We start from the raw sequence: 20,501 nt of genomic DNA on the forward strand, positions 1-20,501 counted from the left end.
AGTGAGATGTTCTCACTTTGCTGGCTTGTAGGTAACAATATTTGTCTTCTCCTTGGGTGGAACCCTGTACTAAGGAATCGAGAAGAGCCAACTAGAATGACTACACTTACTGCCCCAGAGAGCAGAACACAGCGATGAGACCTCCTTAGACCAGGGCTTCTCAGCCCCCAGGCAAGGAGGGACAAGGAGATTAACTATTTTTTTCAGTGGCTAATTAAAGACAGTAGCAAACAGGTGCGGGCCCCTCACTGGGATGAGGCTGTACTGTACTGCAGAGTGGGAGCAGGCAGCCAGCCTCCTTGTTTTGTAGATCTTAGAATGCCTGGCTCTAAAATGTCATGAGAATCCTTGACTTTAAAATTATTTGACTCCACATTGAGGAGTTCTTATTGAAACCAGCTTTTCCCTCTTCTTGTTTTTATACTCCTTGACAATAGACAATGCTGGGACATATTTTCAGAAATCCATGAAGACCATAAAAATACATGAAAGAGCTCTTCAATTGCAAAGAATAAACAAACAAATAATCAGATATCTCTTCTCCCTGGAGCATCTTTTGTGAAGATTCTGTTCTGAGTACTCTTATAATTCAGCAAATATCTTTGAGCACCTACTATGTGCTCATCAGAGTTCTCAATGCTGGGAATTTAGTGATGAACCTGATAGGCAAGAACCCTGTCCTTCTCACAGCAGGAGACAAAATCTAAACAGTGAATCAGAGATGATGATAACATTAGCACATGGTGTTTCTTTGGACCAAACTGATAAAATAGTTAATATTATCATCCCTACTAAATGATAAAAGTGTGTGGAGAAATTGGAACCCTTGTGCACTGTTGTTGGAAATTTAAAATGGTGCAGCTGTTCTGTAAAATAGTATGGTGATTCTTCAAAAAATTAAAAATAGAATAGCCATATGATCCAGCACTTCCATTTCTGGGTCTATATCCAAGGGAATTGAAAACAGACTCAAACAGATGTTTGGACACTCATGTTCACCGCAGCATTATTTACAATAGCCAAGAGATGGAGGCATCCCAAATGTCCACCCACAGATGACTGGATAAAGAAAATGTAATGTATAACACAGGATGGGATTTAACCTTAAAAAAGAAGGAAACTACGTCTCTGGTTACAGCGTGGATGAATGTTGAGGACAAATGAAATGAATCAATCACAAAGTAGTCAAATGCAGAGAAACACAAGTAGAATGGTGGTCGCCAGAGGCTGGGTGGGGGACTGGAGAGCTGCTGTTCAAACAGTGAGTGCAGAGTTTCAGTTTTGCAAGATGAGCAAGTGCTGGAGATCTGTTGCTCAGCAATGTGAAGATATTTAACACTGAGTGATACACTTACTCATGGTTAAAATCATCAATGTGTTTTTAAAGAAGTTTTTAATGAGAAAAGTGAAGTACAGGTCTGTTGTCACACAATAGAGAGGCAGTGTGGCCCTTAAGCTTATACTTTCAGTCACTGTTCTAACTGCTTTGAACACCTTTGGCAACAGTGAGTACTAGGGACAAAATAAAACAGTGAAGTCTTATAGAAAGCGATTGAACTGGAGTCTGATGGAGAGAGGGGACCTCAGGAGAGACCCATAAGCAGCTGGAACTGTGCTCAGGGGTCAGGTGGGGACCAGGCTGCGGCGTCTGACCTGGGAGGCTCTGGCGAGGAAGTTAGATTTGATTTTGAGTGCAATGGCAAGTGATGATTGTTTTAGGTAGGGAAGAGGCATATTTGATTTGTTTTAGTGAGTGCTGCCATAACTTAAGTTGGAAAGGAAATTGAGAAGAAATTCTAGAATATTTATTTATTCATTTTGTAATCAAACATCGAATGGAAGACTTAGCGGAGGATATCAGATTTCAAGTTTCACAGATTAAATCCTTGCCTTCCCCCACCTCCATCATCATCTCTTGTTTGTTTGCTCTTTGAGCATATTTAGTGTGATGAATCTACAAGCAAGGCAGCTATGCTCTTCCATTTCTTTTTGAAAGGTACATAGTTAAAGATGATGTAGAAATGCTGCTATTCAAAAGCCTGGGGACCACTCCTTAAGGATGTGGCTATGGTCTGTCAGAATTCATCAGAGCCAAGAAAATGAATTGGGAAAGAAAGGCAGACTTTTATTGCAGGTATTTGGATAACATAGCGCTCGGCACTGTTAACGTCCATGAGAAAAACACAATCCCAGTTGACACTGAACAAAGCACGTTATTTGAGGACCTGATTTCACTATATGTCATTGTGCTAAAAAGCAGTCTCCAGGCACCTGTTGACGATGTTAAGCGAGGACCTGCTGATGCCCACAGGGGTGGGGGCTGGTGTTCTGGGGGCCATCGGCACATGTGTGCGCATTCAGGTTCCTGCACTGTTAGCCAGGCAGATTGTTAACAGAAATGTTTCCGTTGTTCCAAGATAATGACACTTCAGATGAAATGAAGTTTCAAAGTTTTTAAAACTAATTTAAATGAAAAGTACAAAGTGTAATCTTAAGTCTTAGGTGACATTTTTCTGACGCTGATTGAAAATCTCATTTGAAATCTGATCAGGAATCTTTCCCCCTTTGAGCTTCGAGGACTTGCTGGAAGTTTGGGTTAAGAGATGATTTTTAAAAGATATCTTAAGAGAAAGAGATGTCTCAAGAGAATCATTTGGAAACTTTGGATTTCATCCTTATTTTTAAATATCTTTGTAGATTTTACTCTTCGGGATAATTTTTAAGTTTATATAAAAAGTGAGCAGATAGCACGGTTTCCAGAACAACCTCCATATCAGTTTCTCTATTATTAACATCCTGCATTAGGGTAGCACATTTTACAATTGACAAGCTGGTATTGATAAATTACCACCTAGAGCCCATAATTCCCAATAGGGTCCATTCTTTTTGTTGTGTACTTCTCTGGGTTTTGACAAATGTGTAGGACAGATGCTGCCCCCGTTACAGATCATACAGAATATATTTACTGCCCTAAAATCCCCTTGTGCTCATCTCCTCCCACCCCTCAGTTCTTTTATTGTTTCCATAGTATTGTCCTTTCTAGAATGTTATATAACTGGAATCATACTTTATATAGCCTTTTCAGAATGGCTTCTTTTACTTAGTAATATGCGTTTAAGGTGTCTCCATGTTTTTTCATGGCTTGGTAGCTCATTTATTTATATCACTGAATAATACTGTGTACAACCTGTCCTGTGTACATGTTTTTATTTACCTACTGATGAACATCTTGGTTCCTTTCAGTTTGGGGCAGTTATGAATAAAGCTGCTATAAACATTTGTACAGGTTTTCATGTACACATAGGTTTTCAACTCATTGGGCGGCTTCCTAGGAGTGTGATTGCTGAATCGTATTGTAAGACTATGTTTAGCTTTGTGAGGAACTGCCAAACTGTCTTCACACAATTTTTATTCATGTGTATTTGAAGCTGTTGCCCTCCACACTCCACCCCCAACCACTTCTGGCTGTGAAAAAAAATCAGGCTTGATATCAAATATCATTTATTTTGCTCTATCTTGAAATTATCAAGGGTAGAAAGGCTCAGTGTTCTCTACTTTTCGTGAATAAGGTAGAAATATGTCTTTCAAGATCCTTAAATGCTTCTTTGATATGTTTTAAAATGCAATATTTCTTTTGAAATTTCACTAACATTCAAGAAGAGCACTAGATTTTGATTAGCTTTGACATAGTGCTATATATTGTTATTCTATTTACAGGCAAGAAAACTGAGGCACAGAGAGGTTAGGTAAGTTACCAAAGGTCACACAGCTAGTAAGTAGTGTACAAGTAGTCTGGCTAGGATTCCAGAGAGCTGGGCCAGCCTTGGACCTTCTGTTTCATTTTGCTGGATGCAGCCAGGGAGTAGTTTCCCTTCTATCATTGCCCTCAGTAAGACACAGGCCACTGTGGATGTTGTGTTGCTCTGTGGTGATTGGGCACATCCAATAGGAAAAGTGACTATTGTGGGTTCACATGTTGGTGGTCAACAAAATGTTTCTATACATTAGTCCGGATGGTGATTTGGAGGCAGTGCAACACTATGTGGGTAGAAAGACAAAGCAGCTATTTAAAAAATTCACGACTGCTCTAATCCTGTTTATTGCTAATTTTATCTACCATTTTTATATTGTACAAAAAGTTGTACCTTCCTCCCCCAGTGATAGGTGTGCATTCCTAAGGCAGGAGAGACTGGGAAGAATAACAGCATTTTCAGAGGTATCATCTTCCAGAACACTTAGCAATGTTTTCTCTGTTCAAAAAATATTTTTGAGTTAAGGAGAAATGATACTCAATCGTAAAGCATTTTTATAACTGTGATATTGATTCTAGGGTGTACATTTTAATCTCTGAAATGGAACTGCATCTTCCAGTTTGGCATCTTAAAATTAGAGTTGGTAGTGTTAGTGCCTATTTAATGGGACATAAGATAGGATGCATCCCATAATCTAAGGATTTTAGGTTTTCTCAACTGTTACCCTGTTGTTAGTGTAATTGCTCTTAAAAAAAAAAAAAGTTAGATCCCTCTGTCTTGCCCTTTATAATGCCACTGTGACTTCTTGGCCTTTATTCTGTGCTTGGTATTTTGTAGCCACAGGGGCCAAGGCAGAGGCAGGCAGCAGGCCATCAGACCGGGTTTGTACCTCAGACCTGATTGTCTTACAGTCGCCTGAAGTGGACTAACACCAATTCTATTAGTGTGTTGCAGATTCTTAGAATGCTATTTGAATGTCTTTTTAAAGGAAATTCTTCCCTTTGTCTGAGGAATTTAAGGGATCACTTAGTCAGAAGTTGACTTTTGGGGCAAGAAATGAAGCACCCAAATGTGAAGTGTACATAAAACTCAAATGCTTTTAGATACACATACATGCAACACCTTAGCAGGCTCTCCTGTGCCCCTTGTAGTTCAGTACTCTCCCCACCCCTCCCTCCAGGTTAACCACTCGTCTGGTTTCTGTCACAAGTGTGTTGGTGTGTTCCTGGCCTGCTCTGACACTTCCTGTAAGTGGACTCATTCGTGGCTGGCTTCTGCTTGGTAGCATGTTTTCAACGTGTCCCAGCATTTCACTCCTTTTCCTGGCTGAATAACATTCCACGGTGTGGCAGCACTCCCCTTTGTTTCTCTGTTCTTCTCTGTGTAGATGCTTGGCTTGTTCCCACTTTCTGGCTATTGTGAATAATGCTGCTGTGAACATTCATGTACCAGCTTTTGTATGGACCTGTTTTCGGTTCTCTTGAGTAAATACCTAGAGAGCAATTCTGGGTCATGTGTAAGACCTGTTTAACTTTTTGAGGAACTGCCAAACTGTTTGCCAAAGTGACTGTACTTTGTTGCATTTTAAAAATGATTTTCTTCTGCCTTGGGTTTAAAATGTTATTTTTCCTATTTTTAAGGTGAACGCTTAGCTTATCATTTTCCACTTATTTTCTAAAACAAGGATTTTAAGATGTGAGTTTTTGAGTATTGTTTTAGCTGCAGCACACAAGTATTGGTAGGTACTATTTTCATCATCATTCTCTGAACAATATTTTCTAATGTACATTGTCATAACATCTTTGACCAATGAATTATTTAGAATAGTTTATTTCCAAACAAATGGATTTTTTAATCAGTTTTATTGTTGGTTTCTGATGTAATCTGTGGTCAGAGAATGTGGTCCTTAGGGTACCCATTGTTACCATTAGAGTCTCATGCAAGAAACATGTTGCATGCTGAGTATTTGGGCAGGAAGGGACCATGTACAACAGAGCTGCTTTTGAGGAAAGCCAATTCATTTCATCCATCCCACCAGTCCTGTGAAATTTATTAAGACTTCCCTTAATGGACCAGCGTGTAATCAGTTTGCATTGTTACCATTAGAGTCTCATGCGAGAAACATGATGCATGTTGAGTATTTGGGCAGGAAGGGACCATGTATAACAGAGCTGCTTTCCATAGCCCTGGAAATGCTCGAGGAATGGGCTCTTGCCTGGGGGTCCAGAATTAGGTCATAGAGGCAACCCCAGCTGCCGTGGGGTCCACAAGTGTAAATCAAGAAGGCACTGCTGCTGCAGTGCTCTTAATTCCCAGGAAGCTGGAGAGTGAACATGAGAACGCTGTTCCAGGAAAACCTGCACTTGCCCATCCTCGGTAGCCAGCCAAGAAACAGCCTTGTCAAAGGGCAGAACGAGGACCTCTGCTTCATTCCTTTGTTCCGAATCTGGTGCAGAGCACCCCACTGGTGGAGCTGAATTCATCTTTTGAAGCCTAGATGTGATTTTGAGCTTTCTAACCTCTGCTTTACAGTAAGTAAGGTACCTTCAAGGTTGAGGAAAGCCAATTCATTTCATCCATCCCACCAGTCCTGTGAAATTTATTAAGACTTCCCTTAATGGACCAGCGTGCAGTCAGTTTGCATAAATTTCCCCCCTGTGTTGAGAAGAACATGCATCACACAGCTGGTGGGTACAGTGAGTTGGCTGGACTGTGTCTCCTGTGGTTATAAGATGCAGCATTATTTTACATTCTACAAAGACAGAAAAAGCTGCAAACTCAACCAGACTTCGTGATTTCTTCTTAGTTAGAATGTTTTATTTACAATGCTTGGAAGAGTTCTTTAAACTTAAACATTGAATTTTTATAAACTTCCATTGTACATACATATAAAAGGTAAAATCTGAGCAAAACATGTCGGTCTGGATATCCCTGAGAACTTCACAATCAGTGCCTTGCTCCTTGGAGTCACTCTTGCACTCAGTGGCTGGAATGGTGTGGTTGAGCAGTGCTGCCTTTGGGGAGGCACCGGGGGTGTGGCATTCCTTAAAAGAGTGCTCCTCAATCATCTCTGGGAAGTTTTCAGATTCTGCAGATTTTCCCATGAGGATTTATTTGTCCTTACCAGAAGGTATCAGTGAAAGGTTTGAAGTAATAACTGAGCTCACACTCTTTCATCAGATGGTTCTTAAATTTTGTTTTTGACAAAGACACGAAAGAGTAGCAGTTGTTCAGTTACACTTCTAGGCAGAGAAGGCACGTCCACAGGTATGTAGGTGGTGACCTACAGGTGTCACAGTTTACTCCAGAGCTGTGGAAACGTGAGCAAACAGTGCATCTTAACATTGGTGAAGTGAGTTATGTCCATTAGGTCAAGCTGGCTAAATGTGTTAGTCAAATCTATATTTTTACCTTTTTTTTTAAACCTCTGATGGAAAAAATTCCATTTTTACATGTATGTCTATCAATTTTTGCTTGCTAGATCTTGATCGTGTGATCAGACTTGTTAATTGTGTGATTAGTCATCATCACCTGGTGGCTGTCCCTCTCCACTGTTGTTCCTCTACTCACACAGCAGGCCTCGCACTCCTCAGGACAGGGCTTATCTGCTGTGTCCTTTCTATTCTTTCACCTTCAGTGTTAGGTAATCTTATATTTTCAATGTGTTTCTTACAGAGTATTTAAGTGAACTTTTTGTTTCTGTGTTTCAGTTCAGCTTTTTAAAACTTGGTCCTTCTTTCCATTCTGTTCATTGTAAATACGTCAGTGACTTATGACTGCGTGGTAAGGTATTCCAGAGTCATTGGCCTAAAAACAACGCAAGTTTATTGTCTCCCGGTCCCATGATGTAGCTGGCAGCTCGAGACTGGTCTGTTGAGGCTCACCCTGTGCCTGTGTTCAGCTTGCTGGTCAGCTGGGCTCAGCTTCTCCTGCTGACGCCAATCATATGTCGGTCTCAGTGGGGTGACTGTGCGGCTTGGGTGTCTGGGCCTTGACTCTGCGTGTGGTTTCTTTCCACAGTAGATTTAATTCTCAAGGTCTCAGGCCCAGCTTCCCCAAGCATGGTGGTCTTGGGTTTCCGAGGTGCAGAGGCTCAAGTCCCCTGGAGACCTGGCTACAGACCCTACCCCAAGTTGCTTTTGCCGCACTTTCTTGTCAAGGGACATCCCAGAGCCAGTATGGATTCATTGCTGGAAATAGTTTTTCCTTCTTGATGTAGGAGACACTCAAAGTATTGTGGATTTGCTCTCCTGTCTAGCAAAGTAGAAATAGACATATTAGGAATTTTTTTCTACTCATATTTTGTATTTTGTATTTCTAACCATTGCTGTTTTTCTTTTTTCAAACTTCAGCTTTATTGAAGTATAATTAACACTGACATGTAGTATCTTCCCCCCCCCCCCCCGTGCTCCTCTTGTCTTTTTTAAAATTATTTTTCTCATTCCAGGTTTTCTTCCCCTTTCCCAAGTTGAACCTCCATTCCTTTTCTTTTCCTGCTAAGTCTGAAGTTAATCATATGTGCCCTTTTCCTTAGACCTCTCGATTCTAACTTCTTTTTCCTGTTTACGTGTTTTCATTGTTGTTTTATTTCCCTTTGTTCTATGAGGCATTGTTGTTTCACATCATCACCTTTTCTTTAGATTTCCTCCCTGAATCCGAACTCACCATCCCTCTTGCCTCTCACCCCTCCCAGCTTGGGTTTTTTCCTCTTGGTTGAAGTTCACCCTCAGGATTTCCCCTGATGATGGTGTGCTGTGGCAAGCACTTCAGTGTTTAATGGTATAAAAATGTTCTTTCACCTAATCCGGAGAGGGCTGGGCAAAGAATGGGTGTCATGGGACAAAGATAAGCACAACAGGGTTGAGGGGAAATGATATGGTGTGGGAGGAGTGAGTGGTGGATCTGAGTGGTTCCTGTGAGAAACTCGCCTCCCAAGAGGAGTGTCTGCCTCTTTCTCTTTCCATGGGGGGTAACTGTTCTTCATGCCCCCAGGCAGGAAAGCCAGCTCCTGCAGTGTAGTCCTTGCCCCTCGTGATCTGGACCATTCTACCTCCCACTCCTGCGTGTGTTAACACAGGCCAGGCCCAGACAGCCACTTGTATGTCATGGTTGAGCACTGCTCCGTCACCTCACTGAAGGCAGATCGTCTTTGGTGATGGAACAGAACTGCTCACAGCCCCCAGCCTTCCCTCTGCTCTTGACATAGTCCTGTTACTTCCAGTAGGCGCTAGAAAGTCCAGTTAATTTAAATCACTACCCAGTTTTTTTGTGTTATAAGATACGTATTGTTTCTGTTTAGGTTAAACCACAGCTCCTTGTGCAGAGTACCCATTTAGTGAATACCAGGGGCCAGAGACCAAGCCCATGCGCTGTCCACCTTCTCAGTGCCCTGTGGAACTGGCTTGCTGCTGAGCTGGTCAGAGCTCCACAGATACCCATATCCCAGCAAACCAGTTATACTGATGGTTAATACAGGTCAAATGAAGGGAACAAGATAGCAGTTTCTTTTAGGGATGGGTAGCCCAAAATATGCAGTTGTGAGTCATCTGCTTCTGCTGTTTTATCACCTACTACCAAATTTTTTGCAATGGGTAATTCATCAAATTATTACATTTGATATAGACTGAAACAGTGAGGGCTTACGGCACAGCTACTCCTGGGGAACATTACCGCTCAGGAGAAGTTGTGGCTGCTGATGAGCTGTTTGGATGGTCATGTGGGTGTGTGCATGCTTAAAGCTTGTAAGGGTTTCTTCAGTATTGACAGCAGTAATACTGTTAGTTACCTAGATTATTAATGTACTTTGAAAATTAGAAAAGACAACTTTGAGGTACAATATGGAACCATTTCCCTTTTATTTTGATCTGCAAATTTATTCATGTTTTAACATCTCTGACTTGCAATTGATGGGGTGTAAGATTTTATTTTATTTTTTTTTTATTTTTATTTTTTTTTTTTAAATATTAAATTTTATTTTTATATTCCCCCATACAATTGCAAACGCCCCATTCTGACCCCAATCCTTCCCCTCCCACCCCCCACCCCCCAAAAAGTGTCTCTGGTTCATAGTTTTTGTTGATTTTGATTTTCACTTTCTTATATTCATTTTCCTGGTCCCTTATTTAAGTTTTCTAGATTCCTGCTATGAGTGAGACCATCCGGTATTTTTCTTTTTCTTTTTGGCTTATTTCGCTGAGCATGATCCCTTCCAGTGCCATCCATGTTGCTGCAAATTGCATGTGTTTATCTTTTTTGAATGCTGAGTAATATTCCATGGTATATATGTACCACATCTTCTTGATCCAGTCATCTATTTTTGGGCATTTGGGCTGTTTCCAAAGCTTAGCTATTGTAAACAGTGCTGCTATAAACATAGGGGTGCAGGTGCTCTTTGGAATTGATGTTTCTGTGTCCTTTGGGTAAATACCTAGGAGTGGAATTGCTGGATCATATGGAAGCTCTATGTTTAGTAGGTCCAGAAATCTCCACACAGCTCTCCATAGTGGTTGGACCAGTTTGCACTCCCACCAACAGTGCACAAGAGTTCCTTTTTCTCCACATCCTCGCCAACATTTGTTGTTGCTAGTTTTTTTAATATGTGCCATTCTCACTGGTGTGAGATGGTATCTCATGGTAGTTTTGATTTGCATTTCCCTGATGACAAGTGATGTTGAACATTTTTTCATATGTCTGTTGGCCATTTGCATTTCCTCTTCAGAGAAGTTTCTTTTTAGCTCTTCTGCCCATTTTTTGACTGGATTATTTTCTTTGTTGTTGTTGAGTCTCATCAGCTCTTTGCAGATTTTTGTGATCAGTCCTTTATCATTAGTGTTGTGTGCAAAATGTTCTCCCAGTTGGTGGGGTTTCTCTTTGTTTTTGTTATTGTCTCTTTTGCTGTGCAGAAGCTCTTTAATTTGATGTAGTCCCAGCTGTTTATCTTTCTCTTCACTATCACTGCTTTGGGTGATGTGTCTGTAAAGATGTCTTTGATGTGCAAATCCTGTAGTGTTTCGCCTATATTTCCTTCTATGTATTTTATGGTTTCAGGTCTTATGTCTAGTTCTTTAATCCATTTTGAGTTGATTTTTGTGTATGGTGTGAGGTAGTGGTCAAGCTTCATTCTTTTGCATGTAGCGACCCAGTTTTCCCAGCACCATTTATTGAACAAACTTTCTTTGCTCCAATGCATAGTCTTTGCTCCTTTGTCAAAGATTAGTTGACCATAAATCTGTGGGTTTATTTCTGGATTTTCTATTCGATTCCATTGGTCTGTATGTCTGTTCTTGTTCCAATACCATGCAGTTTTGATGATTATGGCTTTGTAGTATAGTTTGAAGTCTGGGAGTGTGATGCCTCCATTTCCATCTTTTTTTTCAGTAGAGCTTTGGCTATTCGGGGTTTTTGGTGATTCCATATGAATTTCATCAATAATTGTTCTATTTCTTTGAAGAATGCCATTGAGATTTTGATTGGAATAGCATTGAATCTGTATATTGCTTTTGGTAGGATGGCCATTTTAATAATGTTTATTCTTCCAATCCATGAGCAGGGGATGTCTTTCCATTTCTTTGTGTCTTCTTCTATTTCTTTTAACAGTGTTTTATAGTTTTCTTTGTATAGGTCCTTTACCTCTTTTGTTAGATTTATTCCCAAATATTTGATTTTTTTTGTTTCGATAATAAAAGGGGTGGTTTTTTTGATTTCTTCTTCTTCAGATTTATTGTTTGTGTATAGGAGGCTACTGACTTTTGCGTGTTGATTTTGTATCCTGCCACTTTACTGAATTGATTAATGAGTTGAATTAGTTTTTCTGTGGAGATTTTGGGGTTCTCTATGTATATTATCATATCATCTGCAAATAGTGATAGTTTGACTTCTTCTTTTCCTATTTGGATGCCTTGGATGTCTTTCTCTTGTCTTATTGCTCTGGCTAGGACTTCCAGTATTATATTGAAAAGCAGTGGTGAGAGTGGACATCCTTGTCTTGTTCCAGATCTTAATGGAATTGCTTTCAGCTTTTCACCATTGAGAATGATACTGGCCGTTGGCTTGTCATAGATGGCCTTTATGATGTTGAGGTATGTTCCTTGTATCCCAAGAATTTCAAGGGCTTTTATCATGAATGGGTGTTGCACTTTGTCGAAAGCTTTCTCAGCATCTATTGATATTATCATATGGTTTTTATATTTCTTTTTGTTGATGTGTTGGATAACGTTGATTGATTTTCGGATGTTAAACCATCCTTGTGCCCCTGGAATGAATCCAACTTGGTCGTGGTGAATTATCTTATGGATACATTGTTGGATTCTGATAGCTAAAATTTTATTGAGGATTTTTGCATCAGTGTTCATTAGGGAGATTGGCCTATAGTTTTCCTTTTTTGTGTTGTCCTTATTCGGTTTTGGTATTAGTGTAATATTGGCTTCATAGAACGTGCTTGGTATTGTCCCTTCCTTCTCAATTTTTGGAAGAGTTTGTGAAGGATAGGCACTAATTCGTCTCTGAATGTTTGGTAGAATTCATTTGTAAATCCATCAGGTCCTGGGCTTTTGTTTTTGGGGAGGTTTTTAATTACCATTTCAATTTCGCTGCTTGTAATTGGTCTGTTTAGGTGTTCTATTTCTTCTTTATCTAGCTTTGGGTGATTGTAGAGTTGTAGGAATTTGTCCATCTCCTCTAGATTGTTGAACTTGTTTCCATATAACTGTTCATAGTAGTTACTGATTATTCTTTTGATTTCTGCTGTGTCCGTTGTGATTTCTCCTCTTTCATTTATGATTCTGTGTATTTGTGCTTTCTCCCTTTTTCCTTTGTGAGCCTGGCTAGGGGTTTGTCTATTTATTTATTTTTTCAAAGAACCAGCTCTTGGTTTCATTGATCTTTTGGATTGTTTTTTTAGTTTCAATTTCATTTATTTCTGCTTTGGTTTTTATTATTTCTTTTCTTCTACTGGTTCTGGGGTTTTTTTGTTGTTCTTTTTCTAGATCTTTGAGCTTCGAGATTAGGTTGTTTCTTTGAGTTCTTTCTTGTTTTTTGATGTGAGCTTCTATTGCTATATATTTTCCTCTTATTACTGCTTTTGCTGCATCCCATACATTTAGGATATTGGTGTCCTCCTTGTCATTCAATTCAAAGAATTTTTTAATTTCTTCTTTGATCTCCTCGTTAGTCCAGTGGTCTTCCAGTAGTGTGGCTTTTAATCTCCATGAGGTAGGATAGTTCCTTGCCTTCTTTTTATGATTTATTTCTAGTTTGATGCCTTCGTGGTCAGAAAAGATGGTTGGTATGATTTCAATCTTGGTGTATCTGTTGATGTTTGTCTTGTGCCCCAGTATGTGATCGATCCTGGAGAATGATCCGTGTGCGCTTGAGAAAAATGTGTACTCCGTTTTTTTTGGGTTTAGTGTTCTATAGATGTCTGTTAAGCCCAAATGCTCTAGGTCCTTATTTAGAGCTTTAGTTTCTTTACTTATTTTTTGTCTTGTTGATCTATCCATTGTTGATAGTGGGTGTTGAAGTCTCCCACTACATATGTGTTTTCTCTGATGTCTGTTTTCAGAGAGGACAACAGTTGTCTGATATATTTTGGTGCTCTTTCGTTTGGTGAGTATATGTTAATGAGTGTTATTTCTTCTTGAAGTATTGTCCCCTTAATCATAATGTAGTGACCATGGGGGTCTCTTTTATTTTTTTGAGTTTGAAGTCTGTTTTATCTGATATAAGTATAGCTGTTCCTGCTTTCTTTTTTGGCCCATTTGCTTGTAGGATTGTTTTCCATCCTTTGACTTTGAGCCTATTTTTATCTTTTGTAGCTAAATGTGTTTCCTGGAGACAGCAAAAGGTTGGGTTTTGTTTCTTAATCCAGGCTGCAACTCTGTGTCTTTTTATTGAAGAGTTTAGTCCATTTACATTTAGAGTTAATATTGATATGTTAGCATCTGTATTTGCCATTATGTTTGTCTTTCCTTTGATTTTATTTATTTATTCTTTTAATAAATTTTTTTTTTTTTTTGGTCTTCTTTCGTTGTTATTCGTCCCTCTGAGGTTCTGGCTTTAGGATTCCTTGTAGTATTTTTTGGAGTGGGGGTTTAGTCGCAATGAAATTCCGGAGTTTCTCTTTGTCTGGGAAGGTCCATATTCTTCTTCATGGAGGAAAGAGAGCTTTGCGGGATAGAGTATTCTTGGTGGCATCTGTTTTCTTGGAGTCTGTTGACTATGTCCCTCCACTCTCCTCTTGCCCGTAGTGTTTCTTCAGAGAAGTCTGATGTCAGCCTGATTGTTTTCCTTTGAATGTTATCTGTTTCTTCCCTCTTGTCAGCTTCATTATTTTTTCCTTGTCCTGGATTCTTGGGAGCTTTACTATTATGTGTCTTGCTGTGTTTTTCCTTTCGTCGTGGAAGTTTGGTGTCCTTCTTGCTTCTTGTATATCAATTTTCAGCTCCTTCTTCTCATTTGGGAAGTTCTCTTCAATTATATCCATGAATATTTTCTCTGTTCCTACTTCTCTCTCCTCTCCTTCTGGTATTCCTATAACTCTTATATTTCCTTTCCTCATGGAGTCAGATAGTTCCCGAAGTCTTTCTTCATTCTTTTTCCTTCGTACTTCTCTTTCCTTTTCTGTTTTGGTTCTTTTATTTCTGTGTCTTCAAGATTACTTATTCGTTCTTCCATTTCATCTATTCTGCTTTCATTGCTTTTCCCAGAGTTCTTTAGTTCCTCCATTAATTCTTTGATCTCCTGCATTTCTCTTACTTCCCTCTTTAGGGACTCAATTTCCTTCTTCTGATCTATCACTTTTTTAATCATGGCAATTTTAAATTCTCTTTCTGGAAGGCTCAGAAGTTCTTCCAAGTTGCTGTCGTTGCAATCTGGGGAGTGGTTTTCTTTTTGTGGTGTGCTTCTTCCTGAGGAGTTTTTAGGTTGCGTGTGGTTCTTCTACTCCCTACTGTCTGTTTTCTAATTTGTCGTATGCGTTGGGACACTGTGTTGCTCGGACTGACTGACATCTTGGGTGAACTTCTCCGCTCCCCTCTGGCTCTTCCAGGAGCCATCTCTGTCTTCTGGGGGAGCTTTCTGCTGGTTTTAGGCAGTTTTTACTGAAGAAATGTCCCTGTTCTCAAATGGCGAAGCGGGATGCAGTCCCTGCGCCTCCGTTTCAGGCACACTCTTCTGCGCACCCGGTCTGCCCCGGACGTGGGTGCCTGCTCCCTCTGTGGGCTCAGACTGCTGGTCGGAAGGGGCCTGGCGTGGAATAACTTCCCGGCTGGCCACTGGGTCCTCCAGAAACCTTCTGCCCTTTTCAAGCAGTCTTAAGAAATGTCCTGTTTTATAGGGTGTTAGTGACTTTTTTTTTTCCTGGTCGCTAGGTGGCGCCAGAGATCTCTCCTATTGTCCTTGGGGGGCTGTTTTTCGCCTACCCCCACCCCGTGGGACAGCGAACAGAGCAGGAATGGTAGGGTACACCTCAACAGCTTTGGGGTGCTGTGTCTGCCTTGTGCCCCACCGTCGTGGAGAAACCACGCCCCGAATTTTCGTGCCCCGGGTCTCAGTTCAAAGCCCTCAGTTCCAGGACGCGGGCTGTAGCCCAGTTCAGTGGCGCGGGAATGGCGCCTTTTGCACAGCTCCCGTGCCTGGGCGCCTGGTTCCTGCTCACTCAGGGAGGGACCTTCACCTCAGTGAGGACCTCCGTGCGTCTCCCCGCAAGCCTAGGTCGTCTCCCCGCAAGCCTAGGTCGCAGGCGCGGGGACCTGGGCAGCTGCGATCCAGGTGTGCACTTACTTTTCAAGTGCACGCCGAATGCGCCGCTTTCCCGCGCAGGCTTACCGGCAGCCCGGGCTGTGTGCACGTCTCCCGGGGTCTTTGTTCTTCTCTAATGGCGCCCGGAGCCGTTCGCTCACCGCCGCGGCGGATCCTGCAGGGTTCGCCTCAGCTCCAGTTCACGGGGTGTGGTGGCTGCAATAGTTCCTTTCCGCTCCCAGTCCCGCTTGCTGCCTCGTTTGTTCTTGTGGGCCGTTTTGGTTTGTTGATTCCTCCTCTCTGCCGGTCGGAGAGTGCCGCCTCTGTGGGCGGGGGAGGGGAGCAGGGTTCTGTGCTTCCCTCCCTTCTAGTCCTCTTTTATGGCCAGTTTCTTCTTCGGGCAGTTCGCTGGCGTCACCCGTTTATCTTCCGTGTCCCAGTTCTCACTGGGACCTGCCGCTTTTCCTCCCTATTCACTTTTTTTAGTGGGAGATCTTACTCATCTTACTCGCAGAGTCTCCTCGCCGCCATGTTCGGGGTGTAAGATTTTATTAAATTTAGTAAGGAAAGTCATGCTTCTGAATTTCTTAATACAGTATTACTGCATACTTTGAGTGATTTTTAAACATTATACACCATTAATTCATCACACTCTGCCTTCAAATTTCACCACTCCGAGGGTTGAGCGCAGCGCTGTGAAGCTGTCCGCAGCCTCTGCTGCACGAGTTTGATTCCCAGCCGGCCAGAGAGATTCACACATGGCGCGGCAGACCTCTCCTCGCCCGCTGCTCCCCTCAGCTGTGCTTTTGTCCATCTGCCTGTACTGCTCCCTGCTTTGTCTCTGGTGAATCCTCTCATCCTCCTGCACCTCTGGCCTGTACCCCAGCTTTTATATGAATAAATTTTGGGGAAAAAAAACTTAAAAAAATTTTTACCACTCTGTACCTAGGATAAGAACCTTATTACCATGTAACTTCCATTTCTCACCTCCCAGCCTCTGTGCTGTGTCCCTATATCATGTTATTATTAACCCAGCAACATTCTTGTTACTTTGCTTTTAACAGGGAAAATTGTTACTCATTTAGTTACTATCTACAGTACTTTTTAATCTCTTGTCCTTTTTCCAGAATGACTTTCACATTTCTGGTAATACAGATCACTTAGTGTTTGAAAATGTCTTTGTTACATTTCCATTGTTTCAAATTGAGAGGTGATTGCTGCATAACATTCAGTGTGCTGTGTATAGTAGGACACAGTGATTCAGTGGATGTGTATATTGTGGGAGAGAGCCACTGTTAAGTCTGGTTTGTTTCACACCACACATAGTTATAATTGTCTTCCTTGGGATGAGAACTTTTAAGATCTATTCTCTTAGCATCTTTCAAACATACAACACACTATAGCTAGCGTCACTGTGCTCTGCATCATTACATGCCCTGTACTTTTTATTTTATGATTGGAAGGTTATAACTTTGGCCCCCTTTTTTCCCCCACCTCCACTCCTAACCTCTAACAGTCACCAGTCTGTTCTCCCACTCTGTGCCTTGGGTTTTTATTTGCTGTTTGTTTAGACTCCATGTGATTGTCTCCATTTTATTTGTGAGACTTTTCAACATTGGTAGAGGAAGTACAGCTATTCTTGGTTGTGTAGAATCCTGTTTAGTAAATAAACCAGTTTATCCCTCTATTAATGAATATTTATAGATTTTTTTTATTGAAATCATAACTGCTGTGAATGTTTTTCATGAGGTCTCTATTCTAGAACCCCTTAGGGGTCAACACCCCTGTGCAGAAGTGCTGGTTTGCTGAATATGCCTATCCTCAGCCTTACCAGACATTGCCAGATTGTTCTATGATGCAGTTATGGTATAATTGTTCAGTCTGATTTTTTTTTTTCCCTTTCAGTGCCTGAAGACCTTTCATTAGAAGAGAGGGAAGAACTTTTAGACATTCGTCGGAGGAAAAAGGAACTTATTGATGACATTGAGGTAAAAAAAAAATTCCCCTTTGTTTTTGCTTTGGGCTAAAATGGTAAATCAGGTAGCTTCATAAAAATGTAAAAATTTGGTGTCTAGTATGTGTATATCTGAACCACATGAAGACACAAGGTGAAAGTTGGTAAAGCAGAGATGGTGCTTATTAAACCAGTTAGTACAGACTCTGGAAATAGTACAGAAATTGGAGTCAGCAGAAATAGACCCCCACGGCATAGGGGATATCTGAAAAAAACCAGCAGCAATCTCTATCATGTTGCTCTCTGAAATAAAGAGACCCTGTTTCATTTACTGGTGCTTCCAGCACTAGACCCTGTCCCTCTTACCAGTGCCCCCGGCACCTAGAACATTGCCTGTCACATTTTTGGCACTTGGATATCTTTTGATGGATGAATAAACACATTGAGTTCCAGCTGTGCACTGAGCATTTGCTAGCTATTGGAAGCAGAATGATGAATAAAACAGATGACTGCACATACACAGGCAAATAAACACTGCACTTTCCGCATTTGTGTACTCAGAGTGCGGGGGCAGGGGGCTGCAGGAGGAGCAGCCGGTCTCAGGGTTGGGTGTCTTTGGGGTCTGGGAAAGTCACTCCGGAGACTGGCACTGCTTCCTCTCAGGTCTTCCTTGGGAAAGTCAACCCAACATGTGGCTCTTCTTCTAGTAGCTTCCTAATCATTGTCATGCCAAAATAAATGCAGCCTCGTAGACCACATACTGCAAGACCAGGCCCTGTCCAGACAATAACTCCTTTCTAAGAGCTGGCATTTGGAGCCTGCAGTTTCTTGGCACACAAAATTACAGGGTTCTGAATAAAAATGTCTTTGTATTTGAAAGATAATTCCTGGAACTTTTCCTTCTGAGGTTACCCTTTATCCGTGGGCAAATTAGATTACCCAGAATAGGTGTTTTGGTTGAAGAACAGGAAGGTATTTTAAGGGACAAGGTGGAGCCTGGACAAGGTGGAGCCTGTCCTTGTGCGGTTCTTGGTGTGCCTGATGCCACAGGTGAGGCGCTCTTGGGCTCTGTCCATGGTGCTGTATCTCACGCACGTGATAGGCCATCCTGACTGCTGGCACACTCGCCACAGAGCTGAGGCCCACAGCAGGGGAGGCGGAGCGAGGGGGTCAGAATGGCTCCAGGGGACTGTGGCTGTGGGAGTACTACAGGGACAGCACCTGAGGGGAGAGTCAAATACTGTCCAAAATTGAGCAATGATGTAAGAAAATAAATATAAAAATAAACATTAACACTTCAGCTGCTTCCCCAGTCGGTCTTGCCAAGAACTTAGGTAGTGCTGGGAGACGGCAGGTGTGTGTGAGGTGATGCGCAGTCGCTGAGCTCAGCACACTACGAGTGTGTTGCTTTTCTTCAGCTGTTTTTATCTATTTTATACCTGTGAAGTCCTCCCAGTGTCCCCCTTTGATATTACCCTGAAAACACTAGAAAATGTCTAGTGAACCCTCTGATCTCCTGAGAAGGGTTGACAAGCCACAGTTTTGTTTCCTCATTAGTTGGGGTGGCTCTGGCTACGAAGGTGTGTGTGGATAAACAGTCTTGCTTTTCCAAAGCTGTGCTGTCCAGGTGAGCCCTCAGGGAAGCAGGTGCACAGAGGCTTGCATTTCCCTTATCTGCAAGAAGAAGGTAAAGACCCTCCACCCCCAAAATGCTTTCCTCTTTTTTGACAGAGGCTGAAATATGAAATTGCTGAAGTGATGACAGAGATTGACAATCTGACTTCAGTGGAGGAGAGGTAAACCCTTTTGTGTACACCTTCAAGTTATTGCCTCTGTTTTCCCCATCATCCAGCTGAGCCCATGCATGCTCAGCTGCATGGGTGATGGCCGCAGGAGACAAGGGGTCGGGGCTGGAGTCACGGTTTCCCTTCCTCTGCTTTGCAGAGGATTCAGGGGCACCTCTGGGGCTGCTTCTCTCCCCTACTTTTTCTGGTTCGCTGTGGCCCGTAGAGTCTTGGGCAGAAGCTCAGACTCCTGAGAAGTCACCTGCACATAAACAGCCTTTCTGTATAATAGGAAACTGTGCTTTTCTTAACTTGCTATTTCTCATCATGAAGTTTAGTTATCGAATGCGAGTGAGAGCATGGCAGCGTGCAGGTGCCACCTCCCCGGGGAGTGGGAGCCTGTGTGCTACCAGTGCTTTTCCTTCAGTGATGTGAAGGGGGCGGTGGCGTGGAGCCTGGGGGCTGTGCACGCAGGTGCTTTGTGCAAATGACTGGTAACGAGTTCTTCGTCACTTCATGTGCACAGCAAAACGACTCAGAGGAATAAGCAGATAGCGATGGGAAGAAAGAAGTTTAACATGGATCCCAAAAAGGTAAGAGGACGTCATCAGGGATGGATGGACGGATGGATTTTCATGGCTTGTTCCCTTTTAGACATGGCCATGTCAGCTTGTAAAATACTGAAAGTTGACATTGAATTTTTTTTACCAAAAAAGAGGCTGCTGATGAGTGTGGGGAAGCAAAATCATCTCTCTGAGCCAGTCTCTGGGCCTGTGGGAACTGCCTGCACCCTCATTTGGGTCCATCTCTGACACCAGGCAGAGCCGGGCCCTGCAGCCTGGGTTTGCAGGGTTTGGCAACAGCAGAGGGAGAGTGGATCAGTTGTGCAGTGTAGACTTTGTGGTCGGAGTGAGTAAATGGTTCAAGTAAGAGGCCCTTATTCCCTTCATTCACCATCGACAGAAGATGTCTCTGTGGAAACCAAGGAACTCTCCAGATTTAAGCCAATATTTAGGTCTTTCTTCAAGGTGAGTTTTCTAGGAAACACCTGAAAACAATGAAAGCTGAAACATGTGGCTGCTTATTTTTTGAAGCTGAGCTAAAGGATCTGTAAAGTTTTTTGGAACATGGGGCTCAGTTGGAACCCCATTTTGATTTTGAGAAAGAAGAGCAGACTTGAGTCAGTCATGAGGAGTGTTGGTGGCCTAGGAGAGGAAGAAGGTGTCCCTGGGGAGCCCCCACGGATGGATAACTAGGAGACTAACTCACTCAGTC

General features: G+C 42.0%; 1 protein-coding gene across 1 annotated transcript in view; it reads left to right on the forward strand.

Annotated features, from left to right (window-relative positions):
- The window catches only part of LOC119241665 (cytohesin-3), an 83,369-nt gene that overhangs the window by 44,131 nt on the left and 18,737 nt on the right, over positions 1-20,501 (forward strand). The window contains exons 2-4 of the mRNA XM_037507108.2: positions 17,394-17,476; positions 19,174-19,238; positions 19,753-19,819. Coding sequence (XP_037363005.2) covers positions 17,394-17,476; positions 19,174-19,238; positions 19,753-19,819 — 215 coding nt within the window. The remainder of the gene's footprint in view (positions 1-17,393; positions 17,477-19,173; positions 19,239-19,752; positions 19,820-20,501) is intronic.

Source organism: Talpa occidentalis, unplaced genomic scaffold, assembly GCF_014898055.3.
Source record: "Talpa occidentalis isolate TD23 unplaced genomic scaffold, MPIMG_talOcc4v2.1 talOcc4.12, whole genome shotgun sequence".
Taxonomy (NCBI): Eukaryota; Metazoa; Chordata; class Mammalia; order Eulipotyphla; family Talpidae; genus Talpa; species Talpa occidentalis.